Genomic DNA, 20,720 nt, shown 5'->3' on the forward strand with positions numbered 1-20,720 from the left:
GTGACCTTGGGTAAGGTAATTTGCCTTCTTCAGTTCCCTCCTTTGTAAGAGGAAGAAGTTGGGTTAAATCCAAAGTTCTTCACCTTTTTTGTGGCATGGACCTTTTAGCCGTCTGAAACCCATGAACCACCCCCTTCTCAGGGTAATGTTCTTAAATGCATAGAAGTACAAAGGATTGAATTACATAGGAGACCAATTCCATTGAAATACATTTGTCACAATTTTTTAAAAGTCCATGGGCCTCAAGATAAGAACCCTTAGACTAGAGGGGTCCAGGAGTTTGCTGGGGTGAGCCCAAATCAGATGTCTCTATACCTGTCTCTATTTGGCTGATAGCTACTTCTGTCTTTTGACTATGCTGTCATCTAATTAGTTAAATCATCCCCTTCCCAACAAAGCCATTATCCCCCTAGTCCTGGGCCTTTTGGGGGATCTACAAGGCCAAAGAATGTCCCAGACTGGAATCTCAAGAGACTTGGGTTCACACTTTGCTATGTGACTTCAGGCAATTCTTGCAAAGTGTCTGTTACTCTCTAGAATTCACCTATGGCTCTCTGTGGAGAGCAATGTGAGAAGAGGTTCAGTGCTCTGACACTGAATCTGGGTTGGGGAGAGATTCCTTTCAGGAAAAATTCCTTCCCTGAAACATGGCCCTAGAGAACCCAGCCTTCTTGAGTCTTAGGGTTTTCCCCACAGTAAGCATTTATAGAACCTCTGGCTACTGACACCAGTAAGGTGAAAGATCATCCTTAGAAAAGAAGAGAGTCAAATTCCTTGATTCCATTACCAGCTCAGCTTATTCCTGGAACTGAAGCCTCAGTCTCTGCCTGTCCTCTCTGTTGGATTATATGCTTTCGAAGGCTCCTTCCAGTTCTGAGATTTGGTGTTTTGGCCCAAGCCCCTCCTCCTTTTTTTAAACTCTGATGGTCTGAGTCTATTAAAACCCCATGCCATTTAGCCCTAAGAGGCTGCCAACTGTGGGTGACTGCAGCCACAACCGAGAGAAATGTTTCCCTTTGCCTTCTCTTCCTGGTCCAGTGGTCAGGTCATGGATCACTGGACCCAGGCAAGAAACTGGAGATGGCAAGTGTATGTATTGAATTATCCTACTGCCCAGGAAGGCGTTTGGAAATGTCATTGTCCAAGCCCTCAAGCAAGATCCATAATACCCTCTCCCACAGAGTCTTTGGATCTGTAAATCTTCCAGGAAATCTTCCCTCTTCCCCAAATGGGGATGAGAAAGATTCCTAAAAGATGACTAAGTAACCTCTCAGCCTTAGTTTCTTCATCTGCAAAATAGGATTTCCTAATACCCTAGTACTTACTTTGAGGGGTTATTGGGTGGATCAAAGGAGATCCAGCAAGTGGTCAGTTAGGACAATGAGACCACAGGAACAGGTTTCGACCGAGAAGGCTACCTTAGAGATCATCTCATCCAATCCCCTCAATTTCACAGATGAGGAAATTTAGGCTTATCATGGAGAAGTGTCTGACTCAAAGTCATACAGGTAGTAGGTAGCAGAACTAGGATTCAGATTCTTTAGATTTCCAGTGGGTATACGTGTGTGTGCATGCACATCTTGGAGCTACATTTTGAGAATGGCCTGGAGGACCCAGTAATTACCTCACTGCTGACCTTAGGGATCATAGGAGAGGCCTCTGCCAAACACTCAGGGTTGGCAATCAATTCAGTTCAACAAAAATAAATTTCAAAAAAAAATAAACAAACAAACAAAAAGAGACATCTTCTCTATTCCTCTGCTCTGAACCAACCCAGACTCATAGTTGTCTACTGCATTCTTGAAGAAAACATGGGATTTCAACTGGTCACTGGCCCCCATGTTACCACTGAGGTCTTTGTTGCATCTGACCTAATGGGAACTTTTAAGTTGTGACCACTTATAAAGAATGCTGAGGCTGTATTCAGACCAGGTACCTTCAGTCATCTCTTAGTCATTCTTTCCCATCCCAAGCTGGGGAGGAATGATTTCCTGGAAGATTTGCAGATCCAGAGATAGGACAACTCAGGAAGGATTATGGAACTTGCTTAAGGTTTGAGGTACTGGCGATAGGAAGAAGAACCAGTTTCCCAACTGATATTGGAGGACTATATGACTGCGTTTTTCTAGTGCCATCCCAGACCTGTAGAGCAGAGTAGCATCGCTTTACCCAAGACCCATCCTCCAGAGGCCACCATGCACTCTCTTCTTTCTTTTCTACTGGGAGCACTGGGTTGGGCTCACGCTCGGTGCCTTGGGGATTGGCAAACGCAGAGAATGAAGTGGAGTGGGTTGGTTGTAGAAGGCAATACGGTAGTCATTAAGTGGGGTGAGCTGTCAGGACCTGGGCTGGAGCCAGCATATTCTGTATCGACAGGAGGTCTGCTACCATTGTCGTGGAGAGAGGGGAGACAGTTTGAGTAATTGTTCCTTCCAGCTTTTGCTTTAACGAGAATCCCAGACATCCTGCTGGCCAGCTGTGGGCAGGTTTCTGCATCTCCTGCAGTTGAGAAAACAGCTGTGTGAAGGGACCACCTACATCTTGGGCATAATTAAGGAGCACCAAAGTCACCCCGCTGCAAAGGCTATTGGTGCCTCCCCCAGCAGACTGATTTTCTCTTTAAGTCGACCCGGTCAGGCGAAGGGGTTGGTCTCCCAATGTTTGCTGGAGCCAGCAGGGTGGAGAGAAAAGTTGAAAAGAGCACCACATGCATCAGCCACCCCAGTCACTGTTCCTCTACAGCCTGGGACACGTTAGACCCTGATAGAATGGGCAAGAGACAGTCAGGGTTTCCCTCCAGAAGCTGATGCTAGAAAGAGACCCCTCGTTACAGGTTTTCACCTTAGAAATGGAAATGCTCTCCAATTTAATGTTGTTTGTTTTTTTTCGAGATAGCTGTCATCCTATCTGCTAGGTCTAGGACCCATTGTGGAAATTGAAAACATCAATGCGTAAAAAGTATAAAATTATATATAAATTCATGTATAAAAGTCTCATGGAGCACATACTGGGGGTCCTCGCTCTATACTTTGGTTTTAGCTCCCATTTAAAGCCAGAGAGGAAAAATTGGCTCCCTTTTCCAAATGATAGCCTACTAGATATTTGAAATCTCTGGTCATGTCCCCTTCAAGCCTTTTCTAGAGTCAAGACAGATGGCCCATGTTTGCTTTGTAGTGGATATATTTCATAGAATCCCAGAATTGGAGCTGGCAAAGGACCTTAAGAATTGTCTACTTTATTCTGAAAATATTCAGTTATGTAGGGCTTGGGGCTAGAAGTCATGGTGAAGGAGAGAGATGAGGGGAAAATACAGTTGACAAATGAGGAAAGTGAGGCACCAAAAAGGAGCAAAGCGACTTTTCTCTGTAAGGTTGCACACTGACTCAGAGGTAGAGGTGTGAGACTGGAGCCCAGAGCTGCCAATTCCTGGGCCAGGGTACTTTTCCCTAGACTAAGCTCAGCTGCCAAGGCGTGAAATGTGGCAGAGCTATGGAAATGACTGCCCTTCTCAAACAAGGATCCCAGGAGAAGCCTGGGATACAATGGACCTTTTTTGCTGGAGACACTCCTTCCGTCTCACTGCCCTCTCTTACTGGGGGGGCGGGGTGGGGGGGTAGAGAGAGAGAGAGAGAGAAGGCAGAGGGGGAAGGGAACACTGCAAATGAAAAATTCTCTGATGCTGCCTTGGACTTCAGTTCTTTCCCTACTAAAATTCACTTGACTGTGTGAGTTGTAACCACCCTGGAAAATCCAGCAGAGAAGGCAGGAATAGAGAAAAACAATGGGGACCTTTTTTTTTTTTTTGCAGAAGAAACCTATCTAATTCTAAAGTCTCTCTCCTCCCTAGAGGGTTGTGGCTTGTCACGTTGCCAGGGCCCTTAGAAGGAGCCCACCTTCCAATACAAAGAAGGTTCCCCACCCCCCTGCCCACTCCCCAGGCCTCCCTGGGGGAAGCCTTGGCTGCAGGAAAACAGGAGGCAGGAGTAGCAGACATGCCAGGCTCTGGTCCCAGTGGAGTCAGCTTCCCAGAGGAGCAGTGGAAGGAAGGAGCCCTTTAACTTTTCTAAAGGAAAAGGGAGAGATTATGAGTCTGGTTTTCCATAGACTAGGAGGAAGGATGTGGTTTGGTTGCTTTTTTTTCTGAGGGGATCAAAATTCCATTTATTAATAACCATTTTAGTGGCAACTCAGATTAATTCAGTGCCTTATTTCTGGTAAACCCATAGGCATTGTGCATATATGTCAAAACCTCATGGAAGTCCATGTTGTGGGACTATGGCCTCAATAACAAAGACCTTTAAGGAATTTGAATAGTTATACTCCCTTGGGATGGGGCCACAAAAGACTTATATTAAAGTCTGTCATTCAAAAACGTGGTATTTGGAGGTTCTAGAAAGCTCTTATTTATTGAGAGAAGTTCATAGAGGCATCATTCTCTCCATGTTTAATAAAAGACCAAAAATTAATAGTTGTAATTTGTCCAAAACAGAAAAAAAGTGTTGTTTTGTAGAAAAATGGTCTAGACTAGACCCACTGAGGTCTGGGAAGCTTGGGTCCTAGTTCATACCTGTTTCTAACTTGTTATGTAACTATTATCGAGCTATCTTTAAGTTCCTTCAGCTTATTTTCTTTTTAAAGCGGAGGTGTTAATACTTGCCTACTTAATTCCTCTCTCTCAGACAGTCCAATAAATTAATATAGGTAGAAGGCCTCTGGACAATGGGTAATTTTTGGTTTATTCCTAGGAGAAAAGAAAGGAGGTGCCTCCAGCCTAAGACAATCCCCATTCCTAGTCACTCCATTTATACCATCTTTTTTTAACTGGGGCAGCTGACTCTTACATAGGTTTCCAGCAAATAGCCTTGTCTCGTTCAAAAACAATTCCTAAGGATATTATAGGGAAGCTATGGTTTTTCTGTGCCTCAAGGAAAAATAGTGTTGTCTGGGTAGGTTAAAACAAGACAATCCACCATGCCTAAAGATTGGCAAAAAAAAAAAAAAATGCAGATCTGTATCTGCTGGGAAAAAGGAAATATTTGTTAGCCTAAGAAAGAAACAATGTCTTGATAGCTAGTATCAATTTAGGAAAATGTTGACTTATCCTGGGTGTTGTGGAAAACTTGACAATATATGTTGTTTAATACCATTCTGTAATGAAGCTAGCACATCTTGATTTTGGCAAATGGTTAGAGTTGACAATAGACATACAAACAAAACCAGTTACTAAATTTCCTAATTGTTTTTTTCCATATTTTTGGACATCAACTTCTTTCTCTTTAAAACCAAAACCAAAACCCTTACTTTCCATCTTAGAATCAATTCATGTATTTGTTCTAAGACAAAATAAAATAGTAAGGGCTAGGAAATTGGGGTTAAGTGACTTGCCTAGAGTCTCACAGCTAAGAAGTGGCTAAAGCCACATTTGAACCCAGGACCTCTCATCTCTGGGTCTGACTCTCTATCCACTGAGCCACCCAGCTGCCCTTCTTTTTTTCTCTTTAACTGATACATAGGGTGAAGGACTGGACCCATGGTTTCATTAGTGTAGGGAATTTCATCTTCTAGTGCAGGTCAGCACTTTCTTTGCCACTTAGGGTCTTAGAGTTTTCTAGAGAACTAAGAAGTTAAGTCTTATTCTCAGTGTCAACAGCCAGTATGTATCTGAGACAGGATATGAACCCAGGTCTTATTGATTTCTTTCCACTAACTCTATGTTATTAAATAAATTAATTAAAATTAAAATATATATATGCATATATATAGTAGCAGAGTTAGTGGATAGAAGCATATATCTGTATGTATATATAATATATAATACACACACATGCATAGAATTGAATTCAATAAATATTCAATCTTCCCTCTAAACAAGTTGACTGCCTTCCACTAGCCACCCACCCTACATGAACTTATGAATGTCACCACTGAGAGAGCTCTCAATTAAACCCCTGAATTCCACAGCCAGATCATCTCTTCCTATAGAGTTTCTTTCCTGCCATCAGCCCTCCAGAGCTTTTTTGGCCCTGTGGGGCCTGTAGAGGTTGGATCTCAGAAGCCCCCGAGTGGGAATCAGACGTCCCTGGAGTCCCTTGTGCTGAGCCTGAGTTGGACAGGGACGGCGTTGAAGTTTACAGCCTCGGTGTAAGAAGCCTTTATGCCCAGAGCTCTGAAGAAGGGGGCCTGTGTTCCCGAAGGCTCCCCGTTTAGGACTTGTCAGTTGCCTGCAACCAACCGCATGGCCTCTGGTTAAGGCAATATTCCTACAGCCCAGCCAGCACTGTTTATTTACACACCACCAGAGAGGCTGGGCCCTCCGTCACTGGCTCCCTTTATGAAGAAAGTGAGTGTAAGCAGCAGGAGCCTGTTAAAATGCAAACCTCTGAAAGGTTTTCCTCCCTCGCTTGCTTTGCCACACAGCCAACACCTCTCTCCTCCATCCAGATTCTCGTTTTTTTTAAACAAGCCTCAAATTCCTGATGGGAAGATACCTCAGCAACCAGCTGAAGTCCAATCAATAGCAGGCTTTCCTAGCAGTTAATGAGCTGGAAGCCTTTTACAGCTGGCACTCGGAAGAAAAGAGGCCTGTGTTCTTGAGGGTTCCTGCTTCAGCCCTGGTAGCCATAGAATGGTAGAGCAGGAAGGGACCTTAGGAATCATCAAAATCAACCCGCTCTTTTTTCCATTTGGGAAACTGAGGCCCAGGGAGAGGAGGAACTGATTTATTCAAATCATAAGATCACAGATTTGGAACTGTGAAGTTGTCTTAAGGGCTAAGTCCAACCTCTTCATCTTTCAGGTGAGGAGATGGATGCCAAGCAAGTGAAATAACTTGCCTCAAATCACAGAGCTAGTATTGTCAGGTCTAAAAGCGACAGTATGTTACAGCTTCTTATAGGAGCGTGATTGCAGGGTCTGGTGAATCAGCCCCAAAGCTGCAGTTCTCATGACTTCTTGCCTGGCAGAGCCCACATTTCTCTTTCAAGCAGATACCGGCCGCTACTCTAAGTCTTTTCCCCAGGAGTCACTTAAAATAAAGTCCTTCATTCATTCCTCCTCCCCGAGGAGTCAGATGAGCTCTAACAGAGCATTTGCCTCACCAGAAAAGTGAAGAGTGAATCCAAGAGAAGGAGCTTAAGGTCCAAGACCTGAGCCAGCATTATATACCCCCTAGCCCAAGGTCGAAAGAGAATTCTTCCATGGCTGTTGTGGAACCGGAGGAAGTTATATGGATCTGAATCCCTGTCAGTAAGACTATGTTGTTTTCTTTCTCAGACCTCCAAGCTGACTTAGGCTGACTTGAGAAGAAGCTCCACTGAGTTAGCAAATGGCACACTCCAGTGATGGGGGGAAGGACTCTGGTCCCCAATCTACCTCTTTCTGGCCATATTCTACCATTTAAGTGGTGAGCTAATGGCAAAGCAGGTAGAAAATAGGTTAGAACAATATACCATGTTGGAATGGATTTTTTTGAGATGATCTTGGAAGGGATAGGTCAACTTTTTGCTCTCTTGGAAACTGGCATTAATGCCAGGGAAGGACACTGAGGTGGGTCTCAATGGCTGAAGTCTTCTGTTCAAGGCTGTCCAAGTCTACCCCCAAAGAGGGCCCCTGTCTTGTAGTTGGAAGGGGAGAGTGAGTCAGCCTCTATAGTCTGTTTGCTTTTTCTGTTCTTGTCTTGGCTAAACCAGCTTGACAGGGGTTGAATGGGGGCAGGGTGGGAGGGGGAGAATGGGGTGGGTAGCTCAGCTGGAATGAGACCCAACAAGAAGCCCAGGGCTGGAAGATTTGGATCTCTTTTGCAATGTCTGAGATTTTAAACCTAGAACCAAAGGTAAAACCATACCTGCAGAGGGAGCAGCCTCATTAAGGCCTAGATGCCAGTTTTTTCCACTTCTCAGTGGCATCATTTCATACCAAAGGTTAATTTCAAGTTAATGGGAGATACTTCATATGGTCACTAATGGTCTAGAATCCAGGCAACTCACAGAAATGAGACAACTGACCTAGATGTCTTAGAGGAAGTAGATCCTAGACCTTTTTTAGGCTTTCAAGTTCATCCAGGTTAGGGATTCTTGGCCTTTTTAAGGTGTGTCATGGACTCCTTTGGCAGTCTGGTGGACTTCTCAAAATAATGTTTTTAAATGCATAAAATAAAATACATAGGATTACCAAAGAAATTAATTACACCAAAATTCATTTATAGACCCCAGATTAAGAATGCCTGATCTAGGGGGCAGTTAGATGGCTCAGTGGATTGAGAACCAGGTCCAAAGTTTTGGGTTAAATTGTGACCTCAGACACTTTCTAGCTGTGTGACCCTGGGCAAGTCACTCAACCCCCATTGCCTAGCGCTTACCACTCTTCTGCCTTGGAACCAACAATTAGTTTTGATTCTAAGACAGAAAGTAAGAATTTAAAAACAGAAACAAATGCCTGATCTAAGTTCTCATTTTATAGGACACAGAAGGGGGACTTGATTTGGGCAAGGTCATACAATGAATTAGAGACAGAGCAAGGATTAGAATTCAAGTCTGCTGACTCCTAGTCTAGCATTGGTGAGAGAAGGGAAGGGTTGGGGGCATGGGGGAGAAATTCAGTTGTGGAACTTCTGTCTTAGATTTGTCCAAGCTGTTGTCTCTAGCTCATGGAGTTCCACTCCTTCTCTCTGCCTTGAGGCATTCCATAGCCCTGAGTTCTCATTGGCTGTAACCAATGGATCCTAGAATGGAATGTCATTCTTTATTTTACCACCTACTCCTTCCCTCTGAGACATCTCTCCAAGCAACTTGTCTGAGGAACTTGAGCATGTATTTCCAAGTCGTGGAGACCTGGAGAATCCAATACTCCTTTCAAATGACTTCTGCTCCAGTTTTCTACTTTGTCTTTGGTATAGAGCTGGCCAAGTTCCTTTTATTTACTTCCCTTTGCCTTAGCCTTAGAAAGATAGCCATATTCCTTTGGTAGCAGAGGAAGCCATGGGGAACTTGATTAGGGTGGCTGAGTTCCCATAACCATAACTTTGGTCCCATTCTGTGATCACAAGATTTTTGGGGAAAGCTTTTCAAAAACTGGCTAATAGAAATTAACATTGAGTTTAGAATGGGAAGAAATAATCTAGTTCAACAGATGAGGAATCTTAAGCCCACAGAGGAGAAGAGATTTGCTTAAGATCACACAGCTAGAAAATAGTAATAAATGTTGGGTCAGAACTCAAAGCCAGGGGGGCAGCTGGGTAGCTCAGTGGGTTGTGAGCCAGGCTTAGAGATGGGAGGTCCTAGGTTCAAATCTGGATTCAGACACTTCCCAGCTGTGTGACCCTGGGCAAGTCACTTGACCCCCATTGCCTACCCTTACCACTCTTCTGCCTTAGAGCCAATACTCAGTATTGACTCCAAGACGGAAGGTAAGGGTTTAAAAAAAAACAACAAAACTCAAAGCCAGGTGCTCTGAGGCCAGATGAAGTGCTCTTTCTTCTATGCTCCCTACCTGTTAGCCTCTCCTTATCTTAAGGGATCTGGAAACACAAAGGCAAAGAAATTCTTTGTAGGACCATAGGAGAGGGGAAATCAGGATGCATATAAATTTTGATGAGAGCCCAGAGGAATCTTAAGCTGAATAAGGGATGCCGTTCTTTGGGTCATGTTCCTTGAAGGTCTCAGATTCTGAGAAAGCTGTGGATTGCTGTGGGTTAATAGACTAGGACTTTCCCTGGGGCACAGGTCAGCAAGTAAGGCCTTTTACAATACTTTCTCTGGCTGTGAGACTCTTGCTGTCCCCTTAAATTTTCAAATTTCTTTTTATTTCTCCCTTTTCTAGGGTGACATGGGAGCTATTGGTCCAATCGGCTACCCAGGACCCAAGGGAATGAAGGTAAGTGAGCCACTGAGCCCGCTGGGTCCTTTAGCGGGACATGGCATATCTGAACATTGAGGTTATAAATGTCAAGATGTCAAAAGCATTCAACCTTCAAGGGGGAAGGAGTGGAAAAAGAAAATAAAGGGAGAAGAGTCTGTACACAGTCTTGCCATTTAAGGAATATGATGATTCTGGGATACTTTCTCCTCTGGTTCTTAAGCCTGTTGTGATTGGGTCAGAGAAACTGGTGGGAATTGCTGGATTAGCTTCATGAACCAGGAAGATGGCAGCCATATGATACAGTGGAAGGAATTCTCACTGGCTCTGGAGTCAGAGGACCTGGGTTCAAAATGCCTGTGTGCCACTTATTATTTTTCTATCTGTTTTGTCACTTAATTAGCTAAAGGCCAGAATCCTCATCTGTGGATGGAGGAGTTGGACAAGATGGCCTCAGAGCCATCTGGCTCTAGCTCTAGGCTCCTCTGTTCCTTGCTGAGATGCTCAGTGAGGTAGTGGAAGGAACACTGGACCAGGAATGAAGAGATCTGGGTGCTAGTCCCAACTCTGACTCTGACTGATGCTCTAACTTTGGGCAAGTCATTTGACTTTCCTGGGGATGATCAGTTTACCCTCTTATAAAATGATCCATGAAGTCCTTTTCAACCCTAAAATGTCTCGGGAACCTTTCTGTGGAGCTTGGCACTTAAGACAGGGTTTCTGTCTTACAGGGGCTTATGGGAAACATCGGAGAACACGGACTGAAAGGTGATAAGGTGATCTGAATACTCCCTTATTGCACTGTGTTTTATTCTGCATGTATAAACTACTCTTCCATATATCCCCTCCTGGAAGCCTTACTGTGTCCTCACTGCTGGTGTGTCTCCTCTGTACTTTCTCCTCCTCTTTTCCTTTTCTCCTAGAGCGTTGGTATCCCCTAGCCTTCTCCCTATCAGCACTGGGTCATGGGCAGCAAGTGGGAGAGGGCAGTCCTTTACAGAACTGAAGGGCACATTGTTAATTCAAGAACAGGAAACCATATAATGTACAACATGGTCTGCAACTAACATTTTTAAGTGTGGTTCATTTAGAGATGTGAAAACCCTGGAGAAAATATTTTAACATTGTGCAAATATTTCTCCTTATATTTTTTGGAAGAGAGGACAACCCTCCAAATTTACCTCCTCTGAATTTTCCATTTTTTCTCTCTGGTTTTCACTTTTCTGAAATATTTCTCCCACTCTGAAGGAAACAGCTTGATACAGTGGCTTTGGAGCATTTGGGAGCAGGAGTGAACAATTTTAACCTTTTTTTGTGTCATGGGCTTATTTGGCAGTCTGATGAAATCTCTGAACATAGGGGGAAAGTGTTTTTAAATGCATAAAATAAGATACATAGGATTACAAAGAAATAATAATTTGAAATACAGTTGTCAAAATATTTTTTTAAAGTTCACAGACTCCAGGTTAATAACAGCTACTCTAGAGAAAGAGGACTTGGGTTCAAATCCCACCCTTGATGCTGACTTTGAACAAGACATTGGACCTCCCTTGGCCCAAGTTTCCTCATCTGTAAAACAAGAGGACTGAATAAGATAGCAGCTCTAAGATCCTACCTTGATCTGGTTCTGTGATTTCTAGGAGTTTTTTCTTCTTTGGTTCACATATATCCAAATCCCCACCACGAGGCAGAGCTTCCCAGAGACCTGTTTGGCTTTTTCCCTGATGAAAAAAGTGTTCCTTTTTGTCCTAGTGACCAGTCCCATACAGAAGCCTGGGTTTTCCATGACCTATGCTGGATAGGTTCCTACTTACAACCACTTGGCCTTTTCTGCCTCCTGGCTTGGAGCTGAGCACTGGAACAAAGATTCCCATTTGAATTGAACAACCCTCCAAATCTATTTTCCCGATTTCTTGGGTAGCTTTAATATTTTTTTCTTAGTCCATTTCACATTTGGACTAAAAAGAGCTCCTTGGCTACCAGGACATGGGAAATCTACACAGGATTTTCCTAATTGGAAAAACCATTTTTTGAAGGCCTGGCTTCTTTATCAGTAGCAGAGTTCTCCTATAAGGTCATGCCCTTAGTAGTTTGGCACCCACTCTATCACCTCTATAGAGTTGCCCTACTTGTCTCTCTGGGCTCATGGTGGACCAAAACGCAGCCTGTTAGTAAGCCTAAGAAAGCCTGGCCTACATGAGAGCCCCCTCAGGATGTAGAACACCAAAAGATTTGTTTTCTCAAATCTCTTTTGTTCAGCGCTGTTTCCGTTTTCAGAATTTTAGACCGATCCAACCTTTTGGAATGGACAAAAGAGAGAGAGGAGAAATTTCTGAGAGAAGGGGCAAGCCTAAGGGAGGTTCTTTTAGATCAGATAACTGAAATATCTTCAATATCTGAAGGTTATTTTCCAGAGACATCATCTAACTGGAACTTAAGCAAGAACTAGAATATATTTATTTAATATTATATATTGCTTAAGTTATATATATTTTTTAATGTCTTTGAGCAGCCGGATGAGATATTACAATGTTCATGAATGAAGTCATCCACTTTCCAGCCAAGAAAGCCCCTCAGGCCTTTACACAGACTCTGTTTCCTTTTCTTTTACTCATATCTAGCATTCATCCAGCAGATTCAGAGCAGCAAATTAAAAGGAAAAAAGGTAGCGATATAGCAGTTCTTCACTTGGTGTCTTCAGGCTCCCATGGGTCTGTGGATAGATTTCAGGGAACCTATGACCTCAGGTCCTAGGGGGGACCCAGAGAAACCACATCTTTGTTTTTGCCAACTTTTTGATTTTCTTTGTAATCCTATGTGTTTTTTTGGTATGCATTGAAAAACATTATTCTGAGAAGGGGTCCATAGACCTCGCAAGATGGTAAAAGGGGGCTCAGGACATACATTCAAAGGATAAGAACCCGGGAATAGAGACAGGTGAATTTCATTAGCTTTGGATTGAAATTAGGCACACATTGACCAAGGGACCTTCACTTTCCAGTTCTCTGACCTGACTGCTGCCAAGGTGATGGGAGATGAGAGCATAGAGAAAGACAAGGACCCTGAGTAACTTCTTTTGTTGTTCAGTCATCTTTCAGGGGTCTTTGTGACCCCATTTTGGGTTTTTTCATGACAAAGCTACTGGAATGATTTGCCATTTCTTTCTCAAGTTCATTTTACAGATGAGGAAACTGAGGCAAATAGGGTTAAGTGACTTGCCCAAGGTCACACAGCTAGCCAGAGTAAGCTATTGAGGAGCTAATCCAGCTGACTGGAACCTTCTTCCAAGCCTCTTGCTTGGAAGCTGCTGAAAATTGAATCACAGGACACAGGGTTTATAGCTGGAAGGGATTGGAGAGGTCAGGTCCAAACCCCCTATTTTACAGAGGAGAAATCTGATTCAGGAGGGTGGGCCAGGGCTTCCGACTGCAAACCCTGTTCTCTTGCTGCTAGAATCAGGTGTCCTGATCGCAAAGAGGAAGTGACCCAGGGACAGCCGGTCAGTGAGGAAGGAGATAACAACCGTAAAAAGCAAACGCTCGGATTTAGAAAGCATAGAAGCCTGAGGTCAGTAGGGACAGCCTGCACTACCCATCTCAGCAGGTCCCAAGGGTGTCATTGTGTTACAGCCCAGGGTGGCCAGAGCTCGAGTAATGGGAAGAATGCTGACCTAGACGTGTGCGTGTGTGTGTGTGTGTGTGTGTGTGTGTGTGTGTGTGTGTGTGAGAGAGAGAGAGAGAGAGAGAGAGAGAGAGAGAGAGAGAGTGTGTGTGTGTGTGTGTGTGTGTGTGTGTGTGTGTGTGTGTGTGTGTGTGTTTTATGCCAGACTCTGTCACTCTCTCATTGTGTGACCTTTGCAGCTTTGGGTCTTAGTTTTGATATTTGGGGGGTAGAAGATTGAACTAGATCAAACCCCAAAGTCTTTTAAGCTCTAATGTTCTTCAAATCTCTGTGCATCATTGGAAAGGGTGCTGGATTTTAGGCAGAGGAGTTGGTTTCAAATCCTGTCCCTATCACTTCCTACACAACCTCAAGCAAGTTACTTGTTTGCCTCAGTTTCCTCATCTGTGAAGTGAGTTGGAGAAGGAGATGGCAAACTACTCCAGTATCTCTGCCAAGAAAACCCCAAATGGGGCCATAAAGAGTTGGACATGACTTAATGTACATGATTGAACAATAACATCCATCTTCAATCCCAAATCCCTGTCCCAACTTGGTTGATAGCAAATACCTAGGTTGGTGAAGGTGTGTTTGAGTGAAAATGTTATCCCAGGGGGCAGCTGGGTAGCTCAGTGGATTGAGAGCCAGGCCTAGAGACAGGAGGTCCTAGATTCAAATCCAGCCTCAGACACTTCCTAGTTGTGTGACCCTGGGCAGGTCACTTAACCCCCTTTGCCTAGCCCTTACTGCTCTTCTGCATCCAAGATGGAAAGTAAGGGTTTTTAAAAATTAAAAAGAAAAGAAAAAAGAAAATGTATCCCAAAGCCAAGCAGCTTAAGTGCAACTTTGATGTGACTATTTTAAAGAGACAGATGGACAGACTGACAAAGAGACAGAGAGAGAAAAAGACAGAGACAGACAGACAGAGTCAGAAAGAGATAGGCAGAGAAAAAGAGACAGAGAAAGGTAGTGCCACAGTGTAGACTTTGCACATCCAAATGATGTGTCAATCCATTGAAAGTGATTCCTATGGCAGGTGGCTGTGTACTGGCTTATTCCAGTGAGCCTGCCATACTTTCAGGATATCTGGGGTCTCCTCTTGGTAAATAGTCTCTAGAACTGGCAGCCCATTCTCTTGAATCTCTGTAGTAGTTGCAAATCTTGGCTATCAGGGAAACTTGAAATCAATAGATGCTCAATAAATGTTTATTGAATTAAGTTGTTTAAAGGTAGTTTGGAATTCTACAAATAGTTTAAAAAAAAAAAGGACCCAAATTGGGTGAATAGAGAAGGAGCTTGGGCTGGGTCGTACCGTTTTGAGTTACAAACGAGGTGCAAATAAGGAGGATAAACCCAGGAAATAGACCTGTGACTTCATTGACATTTGGGGACTCCTGGATAAGGAAAATTACTTCTATCGATACAGATCAGCAATTTATAGCCTTAAGAGAGCTACCCAGAACAGGGAGACTTAAGGGCAGCTGTTATGTCAGAGGCAGGATTGGAACCCAGTTTTCTAGCCACTGTGCCTTTAGAAATAAAGAGACTCATTTCCATCCAGTATTAGAAGCATGTCCCACTGCTTTGTCTCTGGAATGTCATCAGTTGCCTGACCCCTCTTCATTCTAGCCCTTTCCTCCCTTGATTATCTCCTATTTATCCTCTATAGAGTGTGCCTTGTACATAACTGTTTGCATGTTGTCTCCTCCACTAGATTGTAAGCTCTCTGAGGGCAGGGAATGGCTTTTGCCTCTTTTTTTGTATCCCTAGCTCTTGGCACAGAGTTGATGCATAGCAGTCGCTTGATAAATGGTGATTGATAGATCAGCATCCAACACATATATGCACTTACACACGCATTCACCTCCTCGGCCTGATAGTAGTTAACAATTAAAATGAGATGATTTTTCTGGCTTATAAACCAGTCCCAAAGATACTTCCAAAGAAGGTTCCAGACTTGGTTTTAGCAATGAAAGCATTGTTGGGATAAGCATAGGACCACACAATGGGACCAGTATCCTTTGATGAAAAAGATAAAGGTTAGACTAAAGGGTTTCCAAAGGTCCCTTCCCATTCTGTCATTCCAAGTCCAAATCTTTTTGTTAAAAAAAATAGCCTCATAACTTTCAGTCATATCTCATTAGTGAGTACTAGATTATCCCATTCATTGTGAGCACAGATGACCTCTCTGACCCTTGTGAGATTTTATTTTCATTAACTACACATAGGTCCTATTTGCTCTAGGTTTGGGAGAGCAATGTGGTATATAATAGGCTGGTTTTGGGACAAGAAGACCTGAGTTTGAATCTCACCTCTTCTACTTACTCTCTGACATTGGGCAAATCACTTAACCATTCTGGGCCTGAGTTTAATGAGAAAGGTGGACTAGATAATAATCTACACACCAATGACTTTTGGTGTCCTATTTCAATATTAAGAATTCTCCAGGGAGCAGCTGGGTAGCTCAGTGGATTGAGAGCCAGGCCTAGAGACGGGAGGTCCTGGGTTCCAATCTGGCCTCAGACAGTTCCTATCTGTGTGACTCTGGGCAAGTCCCTTAACCCCCATTGCTTCGCCCTTACCACACTTCCACTTTGGAAGCAATAAACAGTATTGATTCTAAGGTAGAAGGTAAAGGTTTTTAAAAATAAATAAAATTGAAAAAAGAATCCTCCAGTTGTGTGGCCTCTGCCAGGTCAATAGGCCAAATATAGCTGGAATAGATTTTAAAAGTTCATTTAGGGGCAGCTGGGTAGCTCAATGGGTTGAGAGTCAGGCCTAGAGACGTGAGGTCCTAGGTTCAAATCCGGCCTCAGACACTTCCCAGCTGTGTGACCCTGGACAAGTCACTTGACCCCCCATTGCCCACCCTTACCACTCTTCCACCTAGGAGACAATACATAGAAGTCAAGGGTTTAAAAATAAAAATAAAAAAAGTTCATTTAGTTCCTATTTAGTTTGAATCCTAGAGTAGGTCTCTTTGGCCCTCGTTTGGCCCGAGCTCTCTTTGGCTGGCTCTGGAGACAGTCATGATGCTGCTAGCCCAGACGGTGGAGACTGGGAGCTGACCTTCTCACCTCCATCATGGTCTGCCTGCCAGCCCTCTCCCGAGGAAGGCTGGCAGGTGGGACGGGGTTGGAGGGGACGGGAATCTGCCATGGCTGGTGTATATTGTAACTCTCTTTGCCGCTGTATATTCAGGGTGATCAAGGGCTGCCTGGTGTGCCCGGAGATATCGGATTCCAAGGAGATAAGGTAACTGCATCTAATTTCCGCTCTTCCCCCCCTCCTGCTCTTGCCCCATTCGGCTTCCTCCCCCTCTAGATACTGTGCCCAGAACCTCTGAGCTGTTTGCCTTTCAGCCTCACCATTCCCAATGGGTTCTGGGGACCAAAAGCCTTTCCTAGAGTAGACTTCTGAGCTCGGTGCTGGAGCTTCCTGCCTATAAATCACCCCCTTCCGAGGGAAGAGGACACTCTGGTGAGTTCTAAGCAGAGTGCTCTGTAGGTAACAGCAGTGATGCTTTACATCCAAGGGGTACAGAAGTAGACGAGACCGTTTCCACCCGATAAGTTGTAAATATTCCTGGCCTTCTCATCAGGCATTTAACCCTGGTTATGGGTCCAGAGAGCAAAGCTCAGTGAAGAGAGATGACTTGTTGGAGGTCATGTAGTCAGGGATAACAGCGCTGAGTCTCAGTCATTAGCCGCCTCTTCCTTCTCCTGTACCCCAATAGATAGATGTGTGTATGCGTACTTTATATAGTGCCTTAATCTCTTTTTTTATTTACTATCCATTTGTTATTTACTATCCATTTGTCCTCAGACAAGTCACCTTTCTGGGCTTTGAGTTCCTTTTTTTGTAAAACGAGGGGGCTGAATTAGATGACCCCCTAAAGTTCTTTCCAGTTCTGAATTTCTGGCTCCGTGATGACTCAGTTCCTCACAACAGTTCTGTAAGGTGGACAGGGCGGGATGTATCATCCCCATCTTAAAAGAAGAATGCATAAATGAGTTACCCAAAGTCATATGGCTAGTAAGTGTCAAAGCTAACATTAGAACCTTGTTCTCCTCCTTCCAAGACCGCCATGCTTTTCTAGTAGGCTAGGCCACCTGGGTAGACTTTTCTGACATTTTTCTATATGAATCTCTTGCTGACAACTGTCCCAATATCTCTGGAAACCTGATTAAACTTTTTTCTTGCTGGTTTTAAGCCAGGTGTAAAATGACCCCAATCAAGCATTTTGGGAAGATGAGCTTGAATAATTGCTCCAAAGAGTCTTTGCCAAGAATGGACTTGTAATTTTGAAGACTACTCACCAACCCATGTTATTCCTGCTTTTCTCTGGCTTTCCTAAGGGAGGGCCACCCTGGCTCCCCTTCCCTCACTGGCACCTTCATGGAGAGGGCATTTGTGGCATGTCTTGGGCTGTCTTGGAAGAGAGCCAGAGTGATCTGCATTTAGTACTAGCTTCTTCTTTGAGGTTTACTTATATAGACAGATAGGGATCAATAGAGGCATTGGCATTTCTAGGAATGATTTACTACCTTCATGGACACTAAAGGCAAGCGGATCTCTTAGTCTCTTTAAAATTAACTCTACAAGCTTGTAAGCTCCATGAGAAAAGAGTTTGTCTTGGATAAATTTTTTCATTTCATCCAGCACTAAATTGTGCTGTAGGAGACATGGGGTGCTTAATTAAATTGAATGCCTAACCCCCTGTGCCTCAGTTTCTTTGTCCATAAAATAAAAATACTTATGAGGTTGTTGTGAGGATCTGTCAGCAAGGATTTATTTTTTTTTAATGTTTACTTTCTCTCCTAGTAACAACTCTCAGACAGAAGGGCAAGGGCTATCTAGGCAAATAGGACTTGCCCAGAGTCACACAACTAAGTAGTATCTGAGGTGAGGTCCTCCTACCTCCAGACCTGGCACTATCCACTGTGCCACCTGATGCTCCTTCAGCCAGGACTTATTAAAAATTTACTAAGAGCCTGGCACTATGTGAAATGTCGGGGTCACCAGATTACATCTGATGATGGTTGTGAAGTCCAAGGCAAACCTTAAGTGTTATACAAATATAACCTCTCACTATTATTTCTTGAATGGGTACGCTTGTCATTGACTCACTGAGGTCCAAAGATGTTTTCCTTGAAATTTTCTTCTCTCTCCTAATGTCACACTGTTCTGTGCTTTGTAGGGGAGCCAGGGAATGTCAGGGTCACCAGGTGCTCGAGGAAAGCCAGGCCCCCCAGTAAGTAAGCCTTCTTCATTTGTTTCTAAATCTTTTCCCCTCTCCCTCTACAATAATCTCCCCTCCACCCCAGCTTACTGAATGGTGGCTCCTGGGGAGATTGTGTTTCTGACACCTCTTTCCTCCCTCTCTTTTCTGCTCTACAGGGAAAATCTGGTGACAAAGGACCAGTTGGGTTTCCTGGGCCTCCAGGCCCTGAGGTATGTGGCTGCTTGGATGTTCTCTCTCTAGAGCTCTGATTGTTTTCCCCCTTCTGATTGCTTTTCTCTTTGGGCTCCCAGTCTAGAGCATTTTTTGGTGGACATAGTATTGGAAGTGGAAGTGGGTGGAGGTTGATATTTTAATTTTGAGAGAAATAACCAAGAAACCTAGTCTTTCCTCTTTCCATCAGATTAAGGCTATACTCATGACTCATTTACACAGTACTAGATCTCAGAGAAGCCGATTATATAGTTATGGATTCTCTCCTGATACTTCTAATTCCCTGCTTTTTCAACATTTCCTGAGCCCTGGAATCACGTAGGTCGATTTTGGATGCAGCTGATACATTTTGATGGCCTTGTCCAATGGCATGATGTTTTTCTTCCCTCTTTTTAGTGTTCTTTCTGGATCTTGAGACGTTAGTGGGGCAGGCTCTTTGGAGGCCTATGAAGAGTAAAAGGAGGAAGCAGATATAAAAACTGATCTGGTCTCCTCAGGGTTCTAAGAACCAGGAGCCTTTCATTAGAGAGAGCCCCAGGCCTGACTGGTCCCAGTCAGATCTCAGCTGAAACTGGGCTGGCCTCAAGAACCCACCAGGCCCAACAGCTATCTGACTTTGCTGTACTTGGCTCTCAAGAGGCCTTTCTCTGTCCAAGACAAAAGAGCTTTGGCGCTACTCAGCTTCCTGAATCATTCCAGAGATTCTCATTTTCATGCCTCTTGGGAACCCTGTGGACAAAGGAATATTTCCTGTGGTGCTAGAATGTCCCCACATTTTTCAGTCTCACCTTTATGGCCTCAGGAGAGCCTGAGTAAGAAAGGGGTTCGGAGGCACATGGAGAGAGGTGTAGCATTTTGTTGTTGGGTGCAGTTCCAGGGGAAGCAATGCCCTTGCTCCCCTGGCCCACTCTGGACTTAGCAAGCATCTCCTACCTGATCCCACAACCCATCTCACATCCAGACAGGGCCCACTAGCTGCAATATTTAATTCATCGCAGTTCTGACTTTGGCCCCAGAATGGGACTATCTTTAGAATGCCAAATTCAGACACTTTTCAATAGCCTTATTTCTTTCATTGGTCTCCGAGGAGAAGGTCCTAGGGGTATTTGAGAGCTTCTCTCCGAGGCTGGCCGTCAAGCCTTAGCCTTTCATTAGCTGTGACCAGGGCTCTCCAGAGAAGCCAAAGTAGAAGATGGCTCTGGCATCCCTCCTTTGTTTCTGTGGGATGGTAGGGCGTATTTCTCAGTTATCCTTGACCAGTGGGGTGGAGTGGACCGGATTCAGCTTAGCTGCAGACAGAAGCTGATGAACATGTCATCACTCTGGAGCTTTCCCCTTCCCATTGCTGTGGAGAGGGGAATACTTCGATTCTCTCATCAGTGGAGAACATGTGTGTGAGCACCAGCCACTGATTACCACTGCAACAGCCAAATCCTCACTCGAGGAAATCAAGGGCATCCCCAAATGCCCGGCTCACTTCCTTCCCCTTCCCCAGGCCACAAAATTCAAAACAGCTTGTCCTGGCTCAGGTTAACCCTAAATCTGTCATTTTGTGCTATGTTTGAGGAGGTTGGTAGGCATTACTTGCCCCTAGATCCTGCTTGCTCTGCCCCGTATCAGCTGTGCCTGCATGATCTCTGCCTTTCTGCTTCCTTGTAGGGTTTCCCAGGGGACATAGGACCACCAGGCCAGAATGGACCAGAAGGTGCAAAGGTGAGTCAGTGGCCAGTGACAGCTTTATGCTTAGATGGAA

The 20,720-nt window shown here is 44.2% G+C and overlaps 1 protein-coding gene across 1 annotated transcript in view; it reads left to right on the forward strand.

The window, feature by feature from the left end:
• Window positions 1–20,720, forward strand: part of COL27A1 (collagen type XXVII alpha 1 chain) — a 268,921-nt gene that overhangs the window by 128,062 nt on the left and 120,139 nt on the right. The window contains exons 14-19 of the mRNA XM_044659702.1: window positions 9,817–9,870; window positions 10,584–10,628; window positions 16,714–16,767; window positions 18,713–18,766; window positions 18,913–18,966; window positions 20,627–20,680. Coding sequence (XP_044515637.1) covers window positions 9,817–9,870; window positions 10,584–10,628; window positions 16,714–16,767; window positions 18,713–18,766; window positions 18,913–18,966; window positions 20,627–20,680 — 315 coding nt within the window. The remainder of the gene's footprint in view (window positions 1–9,816; window positions 9,871–10,583; window positions 10,629–16,713; window positions 16,768–18,712; window positions 18,767–18,912; window positions 18,967–20,626; window positions 20,681–20,720) is intronic.

Source organism: Gracilinanus agilis, chromosome 2 (assembly GCF_016433145.1).
Source record: "Gracilinanus agilis isolate LMUSP501 chromosome 2, AgileGrace, whole genome shotgun sequence".
NCBI classification, from domain to species: domain Eukaryota; kingdom Metazoa; phylum Chordata; class Mammalia; order Didelphimorphia; family Didelphidae; genus Gracilinanus; species Gracilinanus agilis.